At 41.5% G+C, this 20,219-nt stretch overlaps 3 protein-coding genes across 3 annotated transcripts; 1 reads left to right on the top strand and 2 right to left on the bottom strand.

Moving 5' to 3' along the window:
- Positions 1–168: 168 nt before the first annotated feature.
- On the bottom strand, positions 169–14,459 carry LOC116288008 (ferric reductase 1). The gene is made up of 13 exons (XM_089030263.1): positions 14,225–14,459; positions 13,976–14,007; positions 13,728–13,904; positions 13,493–13,594; positions 13,314–13,372; positions 11,367–11,455; positions 2,948–3,058; positions 2,540–2,655; positions 2,370–2,459; positions 2,161–2,258; positions 1,778–1,836; positions 1,198–1,421; positions 169–935 (listed from the first exon to the last, which is right to left on the bottom strand). The coding sequence occupies exons 1-13, from the start codon at positions 14,259–14,261 to the stop codon at positions 819–821; spliced, it is 1,311 nt and encodes a 436-aa protein (XP_088886389.1). The 5' UTR covers positions 14,262–14,459; the 3' UTR covers positions 169–818.
- On the top strand, positions 3,441–11,255 carry LOC148911079 (uncharacterized). Its single transcript, XM_089030596.1, has 3 exons — positions 3,441–3,552; positions 3,621–11,083; positions 11,152–11,255. The coding sequence occupies exon 2, from the start codon at positions 3,855–3,857 to the stop codon at positions 10,833–10,835; it is 6,981 nt and encodes a 2,326-aa protein (XP_088886722.1). The 5' UTR covers positions 3,441–3,552; positions 3,621–3,854; the 3' UTR covers positions 10,836–11,083; positions 11,152–11,255.
- A 1,142-nt stretch (positions 14,460–15,601) lies between the features above and the next one.
- Positions 15,602–17,698, bottom strand: LOC148911078 (ferric reductase 1-like). Its single transcript, XM_089030265.1, has 6 exons — positions 17,650–17,698; positions 17,370–17,546; positions 17,134–17,235; positions 16,963–17,021; positions 16,476–16,564; positions 15,602–15,790 (listed from the first exon to the last, which is right to left on the bottom strand). Exons 2-6 carry the CDS (start codon positions 17,421–17,423, stop codon positions 15,690–15,692), a joined length of 405 nt encoding a protein of 134 aa, XP_088886391.1. The 5' UTR covers positions 17,424–17,546; positions 17,650–17,698; the 3' UTR covers positions 15,602–15,689.
- Positions 17,699–20,219: the final 2,521 nt, after the last annotated feature.

Raw genomic sequence — 20,219 nt, 5'->3', positions numbered from 1 at the left:
CCCTGATTGCGATGCTCATCCGCACACTAAAGGAGGTACTCGTTCCTAATCTCCTATACGATAGGATAGCATTAGGTAGGTTATACTAAGCCAAAAAGGTGTCGATTAAGCCTACGTATTTGCGTAGCGTTATATAATTAAGACACCAAACAAATAACGACAGAAGTCAATATTTCTATTTATTTAATCAATATTCCCGTTAGTATTTAACTGAAATTCCCTGCCGAAGAGCAGGAACTATTAAGAGCCGGCAATTATCGTATAACGGTCAAGGCACGGTCACGGCACGTTCACGGCACGGTCACGACACTGCCAGACAAATCATAGTATCGAGAAAAAATCAGCTAATCAAAATTCTAGAAAGGATCGATTTTGCGGCAATGCACGCATACGGCACTAAGCTTTTCACAGTCATCCGAAAACTGCTTTAAATGGTATCCCAGGGAACAGGGAGCGGAAATAATTATATCCAGTTATCCAATCACAGCGTGTGAAATGACTGATTGTCCAATAAGAATAGAGGTTTTGCACCATCACGTGACGGCAGCCATGTTAGATGGCAGGAACACCGGCACGTGATGGTGTAACACCTCGATACGCCTTTCTGAAATTGAAACGGGAGGACCGGTAACGGTCGACCTTTTAGGGAAAAGTATTGTGGGGTTGATTGAGTCACATAATCCTATGCCCCGCTTGGTAGTTACAAATCTCCCTTTGAACTTCGGAAATGAGTCATTATATCTTTCACAGTCTGTTCGTGTCGCTCTATCATCTACCATTTTCATCAAGTTATTTCAATCTAAAGTATGCGTTGTGGATCAACTTCGTTCCCACTTCCTGACGGACAGAAAAAGGATGATGACAAAAGCTGTGGACACACCCACAGCAAGTAGAACAACAAGTGAGTAGGCCAGTACGAGTACACTATCCTTTCCCTACAAACAAAATAACAGTTATAAACACTTGCTTAAACACGGTTAAGCTTAGGTCACGATCGTGGTCAAGCATGACGCGCAATTTTGACAAAAGGGCAAACTCATAAATCTCGCTGAAACTTTCCGATTTTCTTTATCATCGACATTTCATTTATAAAAAGCTGTCTCTCAAATGTTCTATATCTATTTTTAGATTACAGTTGGACAAATTAGCAGTTGATCACGTGATCTGTTTCTAAGGACAGTTTATCGATGAACAAACCTTGGTATCTTTTTCAGTGCTGTTTTCCACGCTTCCAGTGATGCTGTTCACCTCGGCAGAAAGAAGGCTCGTATCTTTTTCTTTTGTGTTTCCCAATATGGAATATACCTCACACAGCAAAGAGACTGTCATGTATGAAGTTACAAAGCCAAGAAGGAGGTAGGAACCTTGGTGGGTGGTCATTGGCAGGTCGACGAGATGTAAGCCAAGATAACAGTTGGTCACTAGTGTCAACACACACAAACAGTGTACTTCAGTGATTCAGAAAGCAAGACACATTGCCTAGTATCATATATAACGTTTGCTATTAAGTTTTTGCTTTGATCATATGGAAATGAAACGCGATAGGACTTTTGAGTGTGACTTCAGTAGTATGGATTCCATAAAGATTTTTCTTACTTTGTTTTCATGACAGGATTATTGTCGTTCAAATTTCTAACGGGAAAATGGAAATTGTTGTGAAATATTTATTTACAAACCTTTGTTCCAAAATCAAAGATCTATCGATTATTAGTGAGAAAAAGATATTGGTGGGGTGGACTCTGAAACAGATAAATTAAGACTGATATTTTCCACTTACTTGCAAGGATGAAAACCACGATAGCAATACATCGATGTAACCACTTGAAAATATACCGCCTGCAAAAAGCAAAAATAGCATTCAAGTTGTTTGCGCACTGCTAATGGGCGCCTCTCATCGCTGTGGGTTCGATCGGTTCTTAGACCCGCAATCATATGTGCCACATATGGGGTTGCTTTTTGGCTTTCTTTTGTGCTTTAAGCTTTTTTTGTGGTTCCCAAGTTTTCTCCCCCAAGAACAAATTCGGTCTTCAGGAATCTTGTCAATTGTGGTAAAAAACCGTTCAGTTGTCTGTTCACCCCCATAATAGTTAATTCATAAAAATATTTCGCACGCGCAAAGAAAAGATATCGTATACCATTACTTTCAGTGTGCTACTTTACCTTTTGCTTTCTTTACTGGGTCTGAAAAATGCTATTATTGGTTGTAGGGTTGCCAGGGAAACGACAATAATCCCAATGATACCATGGCAACCTGCGGTCTAAAATATATAATGATTAATGGGATGGGGACGGGACGGGACAGGACAGGACAGGACAGGACAGGACAGGACAGGACAGGACAGGACAGGAGAAAAACAAAGTCCTTTTACCTCGATGGACAATCCTCCTTTGTAAATAAAGATGACAACAAAACCAGAGATGGTAATAAGAGTGGCAAAAATCATTAAAGTACGATGAACCTAAAATAAAACAATATCAGGAGTTACCATGGATACTGATACAACGAGCGTATTTATTTTTTTATTTTTTATTTTTTTACCTGGAACCAGTCTTTCATTCCACAGCACAACTCGCCTTCCAAAACCTTCCTCGTGTTACGAGCTGTAAACATCCCGATTGAGGCGAACCCTACCCACGCCAAGAACATCAGACCAGCTGCAAAGATATATTGAACCAATGGTGTAAAACAAGTGAACGAAAAGCTACCAAATACATAGCGCGCGCGTGCGGCAATGCGAGTACTATTAATAGGTGAGTATCTTAGATGCTATACCAAATATGCGATCGCTCATGCAATGCCATTGATGACGCAAAGGTGCGTTTAGCTATCTCCGCTACGAAAACCCCACTTTTTTCCTTTGATTATTATTATTACTATAAAAACCAGATATCTCATAATGCACGATTTACGATAAGATTATATCTTCTTATCTGTGTTGTACATTACCATGCAGAGGAACAAGCAGTGATGATGCTTCGTCCACGGGTCCTTCAGAGGTCAGATTGTGTCGATCAGGAGAAAATCTGAACCAATCATGATACTTTAGTTCTCCAGTGTCTGAAATGAAATGACGGATACAAGTCTTTATTCTACTGTAATGTACAGAAGCAAGTGCAAGGTTGACTTGCCCATCGCATGGAAAATAGACAAATTTCAACTCAAAAGAAACGAGGTCTGCGGCTCCAGGTTATCCATTTTCTCACTACAATCAACGTCCGTGGCGGATCGAAAGTGATGGACTAAATCATCATCTTGGGGGTAATGTTTTCATTATTCAGACCATGTATCATTCCCTAGAGTATCTATTTTGTTTAACGGTTGCGCATGAGAAGACACATCATTATAGATACAACTCAAACAAAGAATCTTATTCTCTAGAGAATGAAACGTGGTGTGAAATGGGGAAACATTGCGCCCAAGTGGATATGGTCCATGTAAGATATGGTCAGCGGTAACATAGTTCGCCATGCGCAAGAACGTAACAAGAACGTAACAAGAACGTAGCAAGGACGTTAGAGGATCTAAAGTCATTATTGTAGGCCAAACTTGAGGTAAATTCCGGTTTTCTTACGTTCAGATTTGTAAGTCTTATGTTAAGAATATAACTTTCTCGTTGTAGAACCGTACAATAGCGTATAAACCATACAAAGGTCATAAACTGTACAAAGTCTTCGATGACGAGATGTAATGAGAGTCGTTACGAATTAAATGAAAACTGAGTTACGCGTGTCTAAGTCTGGTCCCTACATCAAGTTCTCAAGTCGTCCAAAGTTAAGGTAAAAGGCAAATGGAAAACTAGTGATAAAGAGCTGAAAATTGTTACGTTACGACGAATGGAAATTACTGAGTTGACATGTCAACTGAAACAAACGAAGATGAGTCTGAAAACCCGATAAGCGAAGTATGTGGAAATGTTAACGCTAGCATATCAAAAATTAATGTCAATGTTTATGGTTCGCCGACTACAACTGGAATTTCAGGAAGTTATGAATTCCCTGCTATGGCAATTTCAACATGTAATGTTCCTGTTAATGGTTTGTCAAGAGCCGAAGGTCGACCGCTTAATGTTTATGTTAGTTCAGAGACCACAGGAACTCCATCTAGCGAATTTCACCCGCCGACCACAGGAATACCGCCAACCGATGTTCATTGGTGTACCACAGGAATCCCATCACACAGTTTCTACGAATCAACAGGAAATTCATGGAACAATCTTCATGGGCCGTTGAACACAGGGATTCCAATTAATGTTCATGATATTTATGGATTATCAAAGACACTTATGCTACCACCAAGACTGAGGACTACGAACATACCGTATGACGACGTGGAAGGAGTACTTTCAGAGAAACTGACAAGCTTCAAAAGATCCTATAGTAGTTACAAAGGACACTTGACAAGAATTTATAACGAAATCGACCGAGCAATTAAACTATCAGACAAACACTTAGTTGAAGAAAAGAGGAACACAATGGAATCTACCTTCAAAGAACTGACAAGGATTTATGACAAAATGATGCAGCTAATGGATTTGCACGAAAGAGAGACCTTCACCAAAGAACACACCAACGAGATTCAACGGAGAGGTGCGTGTTTACTGAAGTGTGGACAATGGCTGACGACTGTTAATGACCAAGCTTCGAAAGCTACCGTGCCAGCCGCGACAAGAGATTTAACAACGACGACGGTAGTGCCATCACCTCACATGTTTAAACACTTCGCTTCCGTCAATTTAACCGAAGAAGGCGACAGATGGAGCCGCAAGTCTTACAGTAGAATGTCGTCAAAGTCCAGTCGATCTTCAACACGCAGTCGCGCATCTACAAAGGCTAAGTTGGAGAAGGCACGTCTACGATTGCAGCGGCTGGATGAGAGGAAGGAGCTAGAGAAGAAACTAGAAGAACACCGACTTCGAACAGAAATCGAAGAGGCTGAGATAGACATGCGGGTGGTGGACGAAATAGATAGTGATGGATCGCAAAACGAATTTCTCGACCTACCAATACAAAGTGACGGTGAGAAAATAGTCAAAATACTCGATTATCTCGAAGAATGTTCTCAGTCATCTAAAGTTCAACATACGGATGTGAGCCCTGACGTAAAACACGTAGATGTAAGGCTCGAAGTTGAGCATATGGACGTAAAGCCCGAAGTTAAGCACGTGGATGTAAGCCCCAAAGTTAAGTACGCGGATGTAAAGCGCGAGGTTGAGCACGTGAATGTAAACCCCGAAGTTAAGTACGTGGATGTGAAACCCGTAGTTAAGCACGTAGACGTAAAGACCGAAGTTAAGTTCGGGGATGTAAGCCCCGAAGTTAAGCACGAGGATGTAAACCCCGAAGTTAAGCACGTGGATGTGAACCCCGAAGGTAAGCACGTGGATGTAAAGCCTAAAGTTCAACACGCGAATGTAAAGTCTGAAGCTAAGTACGTTGACGTAAACCCTGAAATTAAGCGCGTAGATGTGAAACCTGAGGTAAAGCACGTGGAAGTGAAGCCTGAAGCTAAACACGTTGATGTAAACCCCAAAGTTAAGTTAGAAGATGTAGAGCGAGAAGTTAATGAGTCGCACGTGTATAGCGAAGACGGCGATCAATCCTTTAGATCAGATGAGAGTCACAAAGGCCAAGTGTTCAGCAATGAAACTGATTATGATTTTCTTCAAGATCGAACAGACGGCGACATTCGGTCGGCACACACCACGAACACTTCTACAGTTTTTAACGTTTTACGAAAACAACAAGAGACAATGGATGAAGTTGTCAGGACATTGAGCATGCCCAAGAGAGGATACATGTCATTCGATGGAGATCCACTGATGTTCCCATTGTTCATCAAAAACTTTGAGATAAACATCGAAGGAAGAGAGACACATGACAGTGATCGACTAAGCTACTTAATTCAATTCTGCAAGGGCAAAGCTAGAGAATCGATTGAACATTGTGTGATGATGCCACCAAGTGAAGGTTACTGTAAAGCAAAGGATATCTTAAAGAAGAACTTTGGTCGAACTCATGTTGTATCGAAAGCATTTCTAGACAAAGTCGTTAAAGGATCATGCATCAAAATAACGGAAAGTGAAAGGTTATCACAGCTCTCTCGCGATATGGAGACCTGTCTACTGGGATCGAGTGAGCTCGGACTTGAATCGAGCTTGAATTCTTTGGACACTCTAGGAAAGGTCGTAAATCGTCTACCAATTACGTTGAAGGCAAAGTGGGCTGAAAGGGCCAGTCAAATTTATGATCAAGGACTAACTCCCACGTTTTTACATCTAGCGAAGTTCATCGAGCAACGAGCTACCGTAGCAAACACTTACTTTGGTCAATTGATTCAAGATAACAGAGCTGACAGAGACGTGAAGATAAAAACTAGAGCCTATGGTGGTCCAGCTGCTAAGGTGACTACGCTCGCTACGACGTCAAACAAGAATCACTCCGAAGAAAAGGCCTCACAAATCAAAACCTGGCGACCCCACTGTCCTCTATGCGGCAAGGAACATTATCTCGATCAGTGTGAAAGTTTTCGTGAAAAGACGGGAAAGCAACGTATGGACGTGACGTCGGAACGGGAACTCTGTCGGAAGTGTCTTAAAGGGGGTCACGTGGCGAAGAACTGCAGAAAAACGAGAGCATGCAACGAAGGAGGATGTAAAGGTAACCATCACCCTTTACTTCACACAGCTCTGGTGAATGAACAACGACCACGTAGTCAACCAAGCCTTTCTAGTGATAAAATAGTACCACGTGAAGAAACAAAGAGTGAGACGGACAACAGTTCTGCAACAACCAAGTCACCAAGCACGGTTCACTCTAGGACTGCGAATGTAGCCCACAATAACGCATTAAGGACTGACTCACGTCTGGTGAGTTTGAAGGTTATCCCTGTTAAAGTAAAGGCTCCCAACGGCGATCGAGAGGTAGAAACGTATGCTTTCTTGGACGACGGATCCGATACGTCAATGTGCCTGCAAAGTCTTGCTGATGATCTTGGAATAAAAGGAGAGCCGGTGCGGTTCATTCTGTCTACTATGACGGGTGATCAAGAAAACAACGGAAGACAGCTAAGTTTAGACGTCACTGGAGTGTCAACTGAAAAGGGTGTACGAATAATGAACGTCTGGACGACCAACCGACTGCCTATCACTGAAGAGAACGTTGTTGTCAAACAGGATGTCAGTGAGATGAATCACATGAAGGACATTGACTTGCCAGAGTTAATAGACAAGAAGATAACATTGCTAATCGGTAGTGACGTGCCCGAAGCGTTATGTCCTTTGGAAGTTAGAAGTGGAAAGAAGGGAGAGCCCTTTGCACTGCGAACGTTATTAGGATGGACGGTGACTGGACCATTGAGAAAGGGAAGCAGGCAAAGAGCAAGTATGAACTACATCCATGTTGATCAATCGATAGGATGTAATGAATCGGAACCAGTCTTAACGAACATACACGACGACTTTGTGCGCATGTATAATTCCGAGTTCTCTGAATGCACTGCGGAAGTTCGAGAGTGCCTCTCAGTAGAAGACCAACGTGCCAAGAAGATAATGGACAAAACGGTAGAATTCGTTAATGGACACTACCAAATAGGATTGCCGTGGAAGTACGAGCGACCACAGTTATCAGACAACAAGTCAATGGCAGAAACACGACTCATGTTACTAAAGAAACGTCTTTTAAAAGACCACAAGCTGTTAACGAAATATACGGAAACCATGGAACAGTATATATCGCGAGGTCACGCAGAGAAAGTGCAAGCAAGCGATCACAAGGAACAAAGTAACCGAACAAGTCCCCGGTGGTACCTACCTCACCATCCCGTGATGCACCAACAAAAGCCCGAAAAGGTCAGAGTTGTCTATGATTGTGCGGCATCTTACAACGGAACATCGTTAAACGAGCAGCTGCTGCAAGGTCCGGATAATACGAACTCGTTGGTTGGAGTGTTACTACGTTTCCGAAAGGAACGTGTGGCATTCTTATCAGACGTCGAGCAGATGTTTCATCAAGTTTATGTACAACCAAGTGACCGGAACGCGTTGCGTTTCTTATGGTGGCCAAATGGAGATCTTCAAGGCGAGCCTGAGGAGTATAACATGAACGTTCACTTGTTTGGGGCGACGTCGTCACCAAGCGTCTGCTCTTACGCACTCCACAAGGCAGCGGAAGATAGTAGAGAAGAATACAGTGTCCAGACGATCGAAACAATCAACAACAGCTTTTACGTGGATGACTGCCTCAAATCGGTTGCAAATGTAAATGAAGCAATTTCACTTGTCAAAGAACTTACCTCTTTACTAGCAAAACGAGGTTTTAGGCTCACCAAGTGGGTTTCCAATGAAAGAGAAGTTCTATCAGCAGTACCGTCTATGGAAAGAGCAAGGTCAGTCAGTCTCGATATGGAAAAGTTGCCTGTCGAAAGAGCTTTAGGCGTTCAATGGGACGTTGAAAGAGACATGCTAGGATTCCGTCAAGGAAAGGAAACGAGCAGCACAAGAAGAGGTATCTTGTCATTCGTCGCATCTATTTACGACCCGCTAGGTTTAGCGGCACCATTTGTTCTCCCCGCGAAGATGATGTTACAACAGCTGTGTCGCCTCAATCACGACTGGGATGCAAGCCTATCAGAAGGATGTCTTAAGAAGTGGGCAGAAATCAAGAAAACGGTCGAGAAACTGATGGAAGTACAAATTCCACGCTGTTACAAGTCACCAACCTTGAAAGAGATACGACGTGCAGAACTACATCACTTTGCCGACGCTTCTGCAGAAGGTTATGGCACAGCGTCGTATATCCGCTTGGTCGACATCGAAGACAATGTTCATTGTACCCTGATCATGGGAAAATCAAGAGTGGCTCCCTTAAAAACAATAACTATACCAAGACTAGAATTGTCAGCGGCGACCCTGGCAGTAAAGGTAAACAAGCAGATACGCCAAGAGCTACAAATGCCAATACACCGTGTTGTATTTTGGACAGACTCTGTTATCGTTATCGGATATATTCGAAATGTATCCAAGCGTTTTCATACATTTGTAGCTAACAGGCTACAAATAATCCACGATGCATCTTCTCCAGAACAATGGCGTCATGTACCGACGGAAAGTAACCCTGCTGATCTCTCTTCAAGAGGCATTAAAGTCAACGACGAAAAGGAGATGTGCAAATGGTTCAATGGTCCAGAGTTTTTACAAAGGGAAGAAGATTACTGGCCGTCATCACCAGACAACGAGCAAGAGATAGGAGACGAGGATGCTGAAGTAAAGGGAAGCAAAGCACAAATGTACGCTCAAGTCAAAGCGAATGTTGATGTCAAGAATGTTACCACTTCCTTAGATGAGCTTTTGCATCGTTGGTCAAGTTGGTACCGACTATGTAAAATGGTTGCATGGCTCCTACGCTACAAGCGATATCTGATGTGGCACTTCAACAAGACAAAACATCCTGCAGTATCTTCAGAACCATTAAAGGTGAATGAAATGTCGGAAGCAGAAGTTGAGGTGATCAAGCTAGTGCAGAAAGAGGCCTTTCCATCAGCACCAACCAAGATGCGTACTAAACATGGAGCAAAGATCGTACATGATCGTCTTCAAAACCTGAGCCCGATTACAGAGAATGGAGTCTTACGAGTAGGTGGTCGTTTGACAAACGCTCCACTAGACGAAACCCACAAGCACCAAGCTATATTACCCTCCAGTCATCATGTAACGAGTATGATTATCAGACATTACCACAAGCATAATGGCCATACTGGTCGTAACCAAACGTTGGCGGCGATACGGAAGAAGTTTTGGATAATAAAGGGACCATCTACTGTCCGGCGAGTTTTGAACTCATGTGTACCGTGCCGTCGTCAAAGTCAGCAAACTCCAACACAGATAATGGCACCGTTGCCGAAAGCTCGAGTGACCCCTGGTAGACCGCCATTTACATCAACCGGTGTAGATTACTTCGGTCCATTACACGTCAAATACAGACGCGGGACTGCTAAGCGGTATGGATGTATCTTTACCTGTTTGAGTGTACGCGCTGTGCACATAGAAGTTTCCTCCGATCTGACGTCGGACTCATTCATCCAAGCAGTATGCAGATTTGTTAGCAGACGAGGCGCACCTATTGAACTGTACAGTGACAACGGGAGCAACTTCCGAGGAGCCGAGTCGGAGATCAAAGAAGCCCTGAAACAATGGAACCAAGATAAGATACGCGAAAGATTGAGAGAGAAAGAAATCCAATGGTATTTCAACGCACCATCCGCTAGTCATACTGGAGGCGTTTGGGAACGGATGATCCGTTCAACCAGAAGAATTCTTAGAGCCACAGTCGGAAATCAACTACTTGATGACGAAACGCTGTCGACGACACTGTGTGAAGTCGAGAAGATCATAAACGATCGCCCGCTAACAGCCGTCTCAAATGACCCTAAGGACATGGAGGTATTGACGCCAAACAGCCTTTTGCTTCTCAGACCGAACTCATATGCTACGCCATGCCCGAACGACGATAACATCGCGGCAAGGGAAAGATGGAAGCTGGCCCAAAGTTTAGCAGATTCGTTTTGGAAGCGCTGGGTAGCCGAATACCTTCCAACGCTGCAGGAAAGGCAGAAATGGCTCAAGAAACAGAAGAACGTGTTGAAAGGTGATCTGGTAATGATCAAAGACGACAGCCTTCAACGAGGACAATGGCCCCTAGGACGCATTATGGAGACATATCCTGATAACCTAGGAGTAGTACGAAGAGTTTTGGTGCGTACCGCCAAAGGAAGCTACGAAAGAGATATCAGGAAGCTGAGCCTATTGGAACAACAGGAGGATTCTGATGATACCCCATGAAATAACAAGCGTGAATACACGTACTAGGAAAAAGAAAAAATTAAGATAGTTAAGTTACTGTTATATAAGTATCATAAGTACCGTTTTTTTTTGGTAAGGTAAAAAGGGTCAATGCCCTTTTGGGGGGCGGTGTAAGATATGGTCAGCGGTAACATAGTTCGCCATGCGCAAGAACGTAACAAGAACGTAACAAGAACGTAGCAAGGACGTTAGAGGATCTAAAGTCATTATTGTAGGCCAAACTTGAGGTAAATTCCGGTTTTCTTACGTTCAGATTTGTAAGTCTTATGTTAAGAATATAACTTTCTCGTTGTAGAACCGTACAATAGCGTATAAACCATACAAAGGTCATAAACTGTACAAAGTCTTCGATGACGAGATGTAATGAGAGTCGTTACGAATTAAATGAAAACTGAGTTACGCGTGTCTAAGTCTGGTCCCTACAGTCCACTCGCCGGTAAGTTATGTTATTAGGTAATCTCTCCCAAAATAACTCTGATAACGAGTGTTTGTACTTCATTTATCTGTTACCTGATGTTGGTCCCCTGGCGTAGATTAAATAATAAGCCTTATTCAGGTCATACTTCAAGGGTGGAATAGCTTTGATAGAGCGGTGGAACCTGTCAAGATTTCATTAGTAATGTTTGAAGAGCTTTTGAACGCTTTGACTGCCTAAAGACAGGGGATCCGATCTGTGTGTCGTGATGTCTTGTTGGGATCGAATGGTAAAAGCAGAAGTGTATCTATGATTTTAAGAGGGGGATGGGGGGGAATCAATACTGAGAATATTGTCAGAATGGTGATAGGCACTTTAATTCCAAGCTTCAAGGTCTGTGTGTGTGTGTGGGGGGGGGGGGGGGGGGGGTTGTCACAATACATAGAAGATACACCTTTTGCTATACTAACCAACTAGTTTTCAAAGTTGGGCAGTGGGGGTTACGAGCAACCTAGGATTCCCATACATACGCCCCTGTAAAAGCACTAGAAACTGCTCATGATTACAGCAGTTCTTATAAGTTTCAGGTCACCCATCCAGGTACTAACTTCGCTCAACCGGACTTGACTCAGTGTCATGGAAGCCCAAGATTTTTCCACTGGACCACGGTTCCAGGGGAATCAGCATAACAATGGACGTGAAAACAATGCACCGAATAGACTAGACTTTTTAGCTTTATGCTTTTACCGATTCCGTGCGTGGCAGAGATGCAAGGGATTAGCCGATATGGTCTGGGGGCCGGCTGGTCTCTCCCCTGATGCTTCGGCTAGAACATTTTCTTGCGTAATTCGTACACCCAAGGGCAGAAGGATTTAATCGCCGTCAGGTCCGAAGTCCATACGCCGCCTCAGCTCTGCGGATGTCTCGGGGGTATGACAAAGTGGAATCGTATTTTTCGAATTTCTTTTGGTGGGTTCGAATCCCATCTTATACACATTTTTTTATCCAGTTTTTATTTGATTTAAATTCTCAACAATAAGGAAACTTTTATGTGGGAAAAAAAAAAAAAAAAAAAAAAAAAAAAAAAAAAAAAAATTCCCATACCGTTACCCGGGTTGGCACAAATGGCCTCATTGTATTCCGATAAGATTCTTTTGTCTTTCTTAAACGAATGTTATCAGAGTGTCTACCAATATTTCCTTTATGTTTATGTAATCGAGTGAGTTTCCTGATTTAAAGTGTTGGCTGGTAACAGTTTACTGACAAGAGCTCTTTTACTACACTTGGTTCCGGTTCTCGGCTATATTAAAACGGTATATATATAAGATGTAACCTTTGCCTTAAAGCAAAATTTCTAATAATCTATCGACCGGAACTCTCATCATTAAATAAACGAAACGAACTTGTATCTTCATGCCGCCACAGAAACAAAGCATTACTACGCAACAGCTAAACTACATCCACTAATTAATTATGTATACTTTTTCTATATAAATGATAGTAACGAATATTCTTATCATTAAATCCCCTGAAGAGTGAAGCAATTCACGAAACAGGCTTGTCGGGAAAAATGTTGTCTTGACTTTTTCTTCTCAAACAAATATTCTGCTCTACTTCTATCGATGTATTGAGCACTATTTTGAGGGGTTTACGTTTCAGGTAAATGTAGTGCTCTATACTACTGTTGTGGGGAATAGGACATACTATCTAGATATAATAACGTCAAAATGGAGTTCAAACATTAACGATGTGCAACAATGGGGCTCATAAATGGAGCATATAAACGGGGCGCTGAAATGGGACACATAAATGGGGCGCAAAAAAATGATGGATAGATGGGTCGCAAAGTTGGGGCTCAAGGATGGGGCACAGAAATGGAGATCAAAACAGGATGGATAGATGGGTCGCAAAGCTGGGGCTCAAGGATGGGACACATAAATGGGGCGCAAAAAAAAAAAAAAAAAAAAAAAAGGATGGATAGATGGGCCGCAAAGCTGGGGCTCAAGGAGGGTACATGTAGTGTTCTTTTGAATACAACATACCTACACTCGATTATTCCATTTTTATATTCACCACTCATGTTCGTCAAGCCTGACGGGGTCTAGAGAATAGAAAGCTGGTACAATATGAGCAGAATATGTGCAGACGGGAATTTTGAGATGGACTACGGATATTGTTAAAGACTGAAGAATGGACATAAGCAAGATAAACCAGTACATACCGGTTTGGAGATTTTTGGAGTCCTGTGATTCGGCAATAAGTAATGACCCACTAAGACTCCACCAGAAGATGTCTTGGAACACACGATTGCATCCGTGCCAGACTTAAGAAAGAAAAGTAATGAACGTTAAATAAAGATATGATACTCAAGCGAATGACACGTGGTCTAAAATTTAGCATCTATCAGTCTATTGCACCTAAAATCTATTTTAAGTAAACTGAGATCATATGCTCACCATAGCTTGTTCTTTGTTGAGTCCAAATCCAATATAGTCATCTCTGGCGCTCATCTCGAAGGCTACCGTTTCGTCACCAGGTGTAAAAGTGACGAGGTAGTCACAGTCATCAGATGAATGACATGATGGTGGAAATGATATACATCCTTTGGTCTTGTCACATCCTGATTTACTGATCTGAAGACAGCAAACATAGTTTTTTCAGTCAAGTTTTTTAATTCTAGGTTTTTTCTGTGTGGCTTACTTACCTTAAAAGACCTTGAACCAGCACAAAGAATAGCTACAAAGAGAAATATGATTAATAATAATATCATTATTTGATCATATATGCCTAAGCCAAGAAGCAAAGATGCGGAGAAATTGTGCAATGCACATGAGTCCTGATTTGGCAAGACATCGGGTGACCAACAAGCCACTTGATCTGATACAACTATAACTGGTGTATTTAGCTTTAAGTATTTCCAATAGCCGAGCCAAGGAATCAATAAAGGGCTTACCTAACACAGCAAAATAATATATCCTTTGAAAAGCCATGGCTGATTTCAACAAGCGAAAGATGTGTCCAAATCTGCAGTCTGGTTAGAAATGACGACCGGTATGCGGTAAGGTTTTTATGTAGACTTAACTTGATGTCGCTAGCTAGGTCAGCCAGGATGTATCAAATATCATTTTGAATAAAAAGGTACATAAGCCTGTACGTCGTATAATGTTACACTACTGAAGAATCTGCCAAAACGTATTGAAAATACAGACATAACAAAGTAAATACATGACGTGACACCTTTAGAGAGATCACCACATTAATTTCTGTCAGTTCATACTCATGGCCTTTGATATCACAAGAACATATCGTGACCGTACCACAGGTATACCATTACTATTTTATTAAAAAGTTCTTGCAATATTTCGTTAAAAAACGAGATAATTCTACAATAATTTGATTGATCTATGATCAAGCAATTCTGCAATTCTACGAACCGTTACGAGAATGTATCAGAATGTTCTAGGGAGGTCTAGGATGGCGTGTTTCAAAACACGCAAAGGATTCATTATCACGTGATGGTTCATCTCCTGGCGTTTTCTTGAGTAATGTCTGGATCCCGCCACTGAATGTCTTCCAATACGTTGGCCACTGTTTCATGCAGTTGGCATATTATAAATTGCCTCAACTCAACCGGAATCTTGTTGAAAAAGGTGCCGTCTAAACTGGTTATGAGTTACCCAAAACATTGTCATGTGTGGCCTGTCTGCGTTAAGCAGCATTATTCAGGGAGGGAGGGAGGAGGAGGAATGTACTGCAATATACGGTCTAGATATGGGATGATGATTCGCTGAATAGGATATGGTTTTTTGGGATTTTGGCTTGACGCAGAGTATAAGATTTCCAAGTCATCATTCTTGGATAGATTAGCGCTACCTAGCGTTTACACAGAGTCTTAGATATTCAGTTTTGACTTTTTTTCGCCACGCAAACAATGTTAAGCGCTTAGCGCATAGCTTTCACCACAAACGCCGCTACATTTTGTTGGGTCTTTGATGGTGTAACAATTTTCAGTGTTGTCTTTGAACAGGGTTTTTTAAAAGATGTTATTGTCTTAGACAGAGTCAGGATTTTTCTCATCCCAGCAGAACATCCCTATCACTGAACCAGCCCTAGTATCCCCCACCCTCTCCCCCCTTCGGGGTATCATTAAAGAAAGCTATCCAAAACTAGTTAGCTGATTTAGAAGCAGAGCGTGAGAGTGAAACCAATGCAGTCAACAAGCAACTTGAATAAAACAGAAGGAATGAGCCCTCTTGTCTTTTCAAATAAGCAGAGCACCAACTAAACATTTTACCCTTGAAAGAGTTTAATCAATTCGATTCTCGCTCAAGAGAGGGGTCTGGGTAACCGAGGCTTAAGTCTCAAACAACAACTCAAACACGTGACCAAATCACGTGACAATTGATTGAAAAGATTTCTTAGAGTACATGGGACGATTCTTCCACGGGCCCTACAGACGTCAGTTTGCGTTGCTCAGAAGAATAACCCCTCCAATCGTGGTACATTAGTTCTCCGCTATCTGAAATGAAATGACGGATACTATGTACTTATTGACTGAGTGGGAGGGCCGTACGGGAAAATATTTGGCTCGAGGTCATGTCGTACGGACCGAGCGCAGCGAGGCCCGTACAAATGACCGAGAGCCAAATATTTTCCCGTACGGCCCGACCTAACTAAGCTTACGTCAACCCGTCCGGCCCCCATCACGTGACTTTTTCCAATGGTTTTATTAGAGCGCGCGAGCAGGGCCGTACGGGTCATATGATACAAGTCTTTATTCTACTGTAATTTACAGTAGCAAGTACAAGGCTGACTTGCCCATTGCACGGGAAATAAACAAATTTCAGCTCAAAAGAAACGAGGTCTGCGGCTCCAGGTTATCCATTTTCTGGCTAAAATCAACGTGTATGGCGGAGAGTGAATGGGATGGACTAAATCAACTTGGGGGTAATGTTTTCACTATTCAGACCACGTGTCATTCCCTAGAGTATCATTTCTTTGTTTAACAATTGAGCATGAGAAGACACATGAATATGGATACAAATCAACAAAAAATCTTATTATCAAGAGAATGAAACGTGGTGTGAAATGGGGAAACATTGCGCCCAAGTAGATATGGTCCACTCGCCGGTAAGTTATGTTATTAGGTAATCTCTCCCAAAATAACTCTGATAACGAGTGTTTGTACTTCATTTATCTGTTACCTGATGTTGGTCCCCTGGCGTAGATTAAATAATAAGCCTTATTCAGGTCATACTTCAAGGGTGGAATAGCGTCGATAGAGCGGTGGAACCTGTCAATGGAAATAAATATATTGTTATTACTAACAAGGCAAAAGCATCCGCCCAAACATGTCTGTATAAAACTTTAAAAAATGACTTTTATAAAAATAAATGATTAGAAACAGATGGCTATTTTTGCTGCTCGCTTCATCATTCGCAATTAGTTTGATTGCAAACTGATTCAAATCATTCCTCTCATCTATGCTGACTAGTATGTAGTGCATAGTACAATATCCCGATGAAAATGGAGCGAAAAAATGATGCGCAAAACAGAGTGAAAAAAAGAGGCAAAAAATGGGGCGTGAAAGTGGGGCGAGAAAATGGGACGCAAAAATGGGACGCAAAGAGAGACAAACGTGTCGGCAAACGTGGCAATTGTACATGTAGTGTTCTTTTAAATACGACATACCTACACTTGATGATTCCATTTTCGTATACACCACTCATGTGCGTCAAACCTGACGGGGTCTAGAGAAAAAGAAATTATTTGTAGTATATGTGTAGACGGGAATTTTGAGATGAACTACAGATATTGTTAAAGACTGAGGAATAGACATGAACAAGATAAACCAGTACATACCGGTTTGGAGATTTTTGGAGTCCTGTGATTCGGCAATAAGTAATGACCCACTAAGACTCCACCAGAAGATGTCTTGGAACACACGATTGCATCCGTGCCAGACTTAAGAAAGAAAAGTAATGAACGTTAAATAAAGATATGATACTCAAGAAAATGACACGTGGTCTAAAATTTAGAATCTACTCAGTCTATTGCACCTAAAATCTATTTTAAGTAAACTGAGATTATATGCTCACCATAGCTTGTTCTTCGTTGAGTCCAAATCCAATATAGTCATCTCTGGCGCTCATCTCGAAGGCTACCGTTTCGTCACCAGGTGTAAAAGTGACGAGGTAGTCACAGTCATCAGATGAATGACATGATGGTGGAAATGATATACATCCTTTGGTCTTGTCACATCCTGATTTACTGATCTGAAGACAGCAAACATGACTAGTTTGTTCACTGTGTGTTCTGTAGCAGGCATAGCGGCACACGGGGATCGTGGTATCGGAGCAGGTAATCTATGTGGCTTACCTCAAAAGACCTTGAACCAGCACAAAGTATGGCTACAAAGAGAAATATAATTTATAATATAATTATTTGATCATAGGCCAACGAAACGAAGATATACGGAGTAACTGAGACATACGAAGTAACCCTGATCTGACAAGACATCGTTAAGTGATTGTGAAATTACTTTTGATATATGAATATTTTTTAAGTGGAAAGAAAATAAAATGTATTTGACCATAGTTAATAGAGTGTTATGGTTAGGAAACCCTTTTGTTATAGGTCTTTGTTCGCTTTTTTCAAGCGTGACCGTGCACAATCCTTTGTTTTACCATTGTTTTACCATGGTTGGCAATGGCTGAGTGAACAGACAAAAATCTTTCTTTTGGCTGGTAATTCAAAATATTTAAAGATTTATAAGAGATATTTGAATATTCCTTACAACAATCTCATAGACAAAGTTTATGTTTACTTATTTTGCAATTTGAGATAAGCATAAATCAAAGATTGTGCATGGTCAAGACCGGTTTAACATCAAAAGCGAACAAAGACCGATAACAATAGGTTTCCTAGCCATTCCCCTCTATTAACTATGATTTGACAATTACTTATAAGTCGGGTTATAAGACATTTATGCGCCTAAATACATACGCAGACACACAGAACTAATGAATCTATTTCTTAGATAAACTTAGTTTTAAAAGCTGAAATAATTTCTGCTGTTTTACTATTTTGGGGAATAGAGTTCCACGGGTGCTTGAGAAGGAAAAAACACGACAATCAATGTTTGGGTGTGCTAAGCCGGGATGCGCAACAGCCTTAATAATTTCCAATACCTGAGCTAATGACAAATGAAGAGCTTACCTAACACAGCAAAAAAATATACCCTTTGAAAACCCATGGCTGACTTTATCAAGCTAAGATGTGTCCGAATCTGCAGTCCAGCTGAAAATGGCGACCGATATGCAGTAAGGTTAATATCACTCAGGATGATTACATAACATCACACTAAATGACGATGGGGCGTCCCGCATCGTTTGCAACAAGTCTCTTGATTGGTTAAAAAAAATACATCGGACATCATTAGACAATAGTTTGGTCTTCTAAACAATTCAACAAAACTTAACCTAACAATCAAAAAGCAGTTTCCAAAGGGCAAAGTACTTCGCGGAATGTTACACTACTAAACAAGACAAAACTTTAGCCTGGGGACGACACGCCTGCGATGCCACCGTAGGTCCTACCCGTGACGCCACCGATGATGGATACAAGGTTGTCACCAGCATCGCACACTGGCCAGATTTAATTGTCACCAGTATGTCTGCAAAAGTTGTGTTGAGTTCAAGTCTTACGGCATGTTGTCGGTGTCCCCGATTGTCTTTGAGTTGCCTGCAACCATACTTAATAGAGAGGAATGGTTAGAAAACCCTTTTGTTATAGGTCTTTGTTCAATTTTTTCAAGCGTGACCGTGCACAATCCTTTGTTTTACCATTGTTTTATCATTGTTGGCAATGGCTGAGTGAACAGACCAAAATCTTTCTTTTGGCTGCTAGTTCAAAATACTTAAAAAGATTTATATGAGATATCTGAATATTCCTTACAACAATCCCATAGACAAAGTTTATGTTTACTTATTTTGCAATTTCGGATGAGAATAAGTCAAACATTGTGCAGGGTTAATGAACTCATCGCTAAAAGTTATGTAATCCCCAGATTCCGACGGGATCATGCTTATAATCGATAGCCATGATCCTTTGCGTCTCTGTCATATAAATATACGCTCCCATCTAGAGCGTGGTCACTTCAACAGATCAGACTCCGTGGAAGGATAAATTTTTGGACCCACCCACCTCCCCTGGTGGCGGTGACAAACAACGCGACATGTACCTTCATTACATACCTATTACCTCAGTTGTCGCAGATCCCCCCCCCCCCCCCCCCCATAACTTAACCATCTGCGATGAGGTAATGAGTATGCAGTGAAGATGTAGAACTATACTGCAACGTAAAATGAATATGGCAATCTACCGGAGATATTTTCAGCTGCCATAATTAATGCAACAATAGTGTAATTTTGCGGGTTGTGGGCTTTTGACCGTACCGGTTTTACATTTCCATCATCGGAATGGCCCGGGCGTCCAAGGTAGGACCTGCAGTGGCATCGCAGGCGTGTCAACGACATATAGAAAGCAGGTTATCTTGAAAACAGAGACCAAACAAAGTAAATACATCACGTACCACACTTAGGGGGTTTCTCATCTCACTTAGACAAAGCAGAAAAACGGTTTTTGGCTTTTCGCCGTAAGGACAGGTATTTAAGCTCAATATTTTGTAAAAACGTTCTTTTGGAGCCAAATGGCAAAATATCAAATGCGACCAATACTTATTGAATGCGTATTTGAGATATAAAGCCGTGTACTTTGGGAGAGGTGATATTTTGATCAGCAGAAAAACTGACATTTTCGTGAATACTAAGTAGATTTACTCTAATAATTCGACAAAATTTCGTCACGAGTTTCGTGCAACAGTGACACAAGTGAAACGCTTAAAAATTTGGAGTATTAAGCTCAGTGAAATAAAAAAAATCGTGAAA

Source organism: Actinia tenebrosa, unplaced genomic scaffold (genome assembly GCF_029948245.1).
Source record: "Actinia tenebrosa isolate PJP-AT-01 unplaced genomic scaffold, QUT_ActTen_1.0 PGA_scaffold15__27_contigs__length_11533743, whole genome shotgun sequence".
Classification (NCBI taxonomy): domain Eukaryota; kingdom Metazoa; phylum Cnidaria; class Anthozoa; order Actiniaria; family Actiniidae; genus Actinia; species Actinia tenebrosa.
The sequence above is the reverse complement of the archived record's forward strand: the minus strand, read 5'-3'. Positions and strand labels throughout refer to the sequence as shown.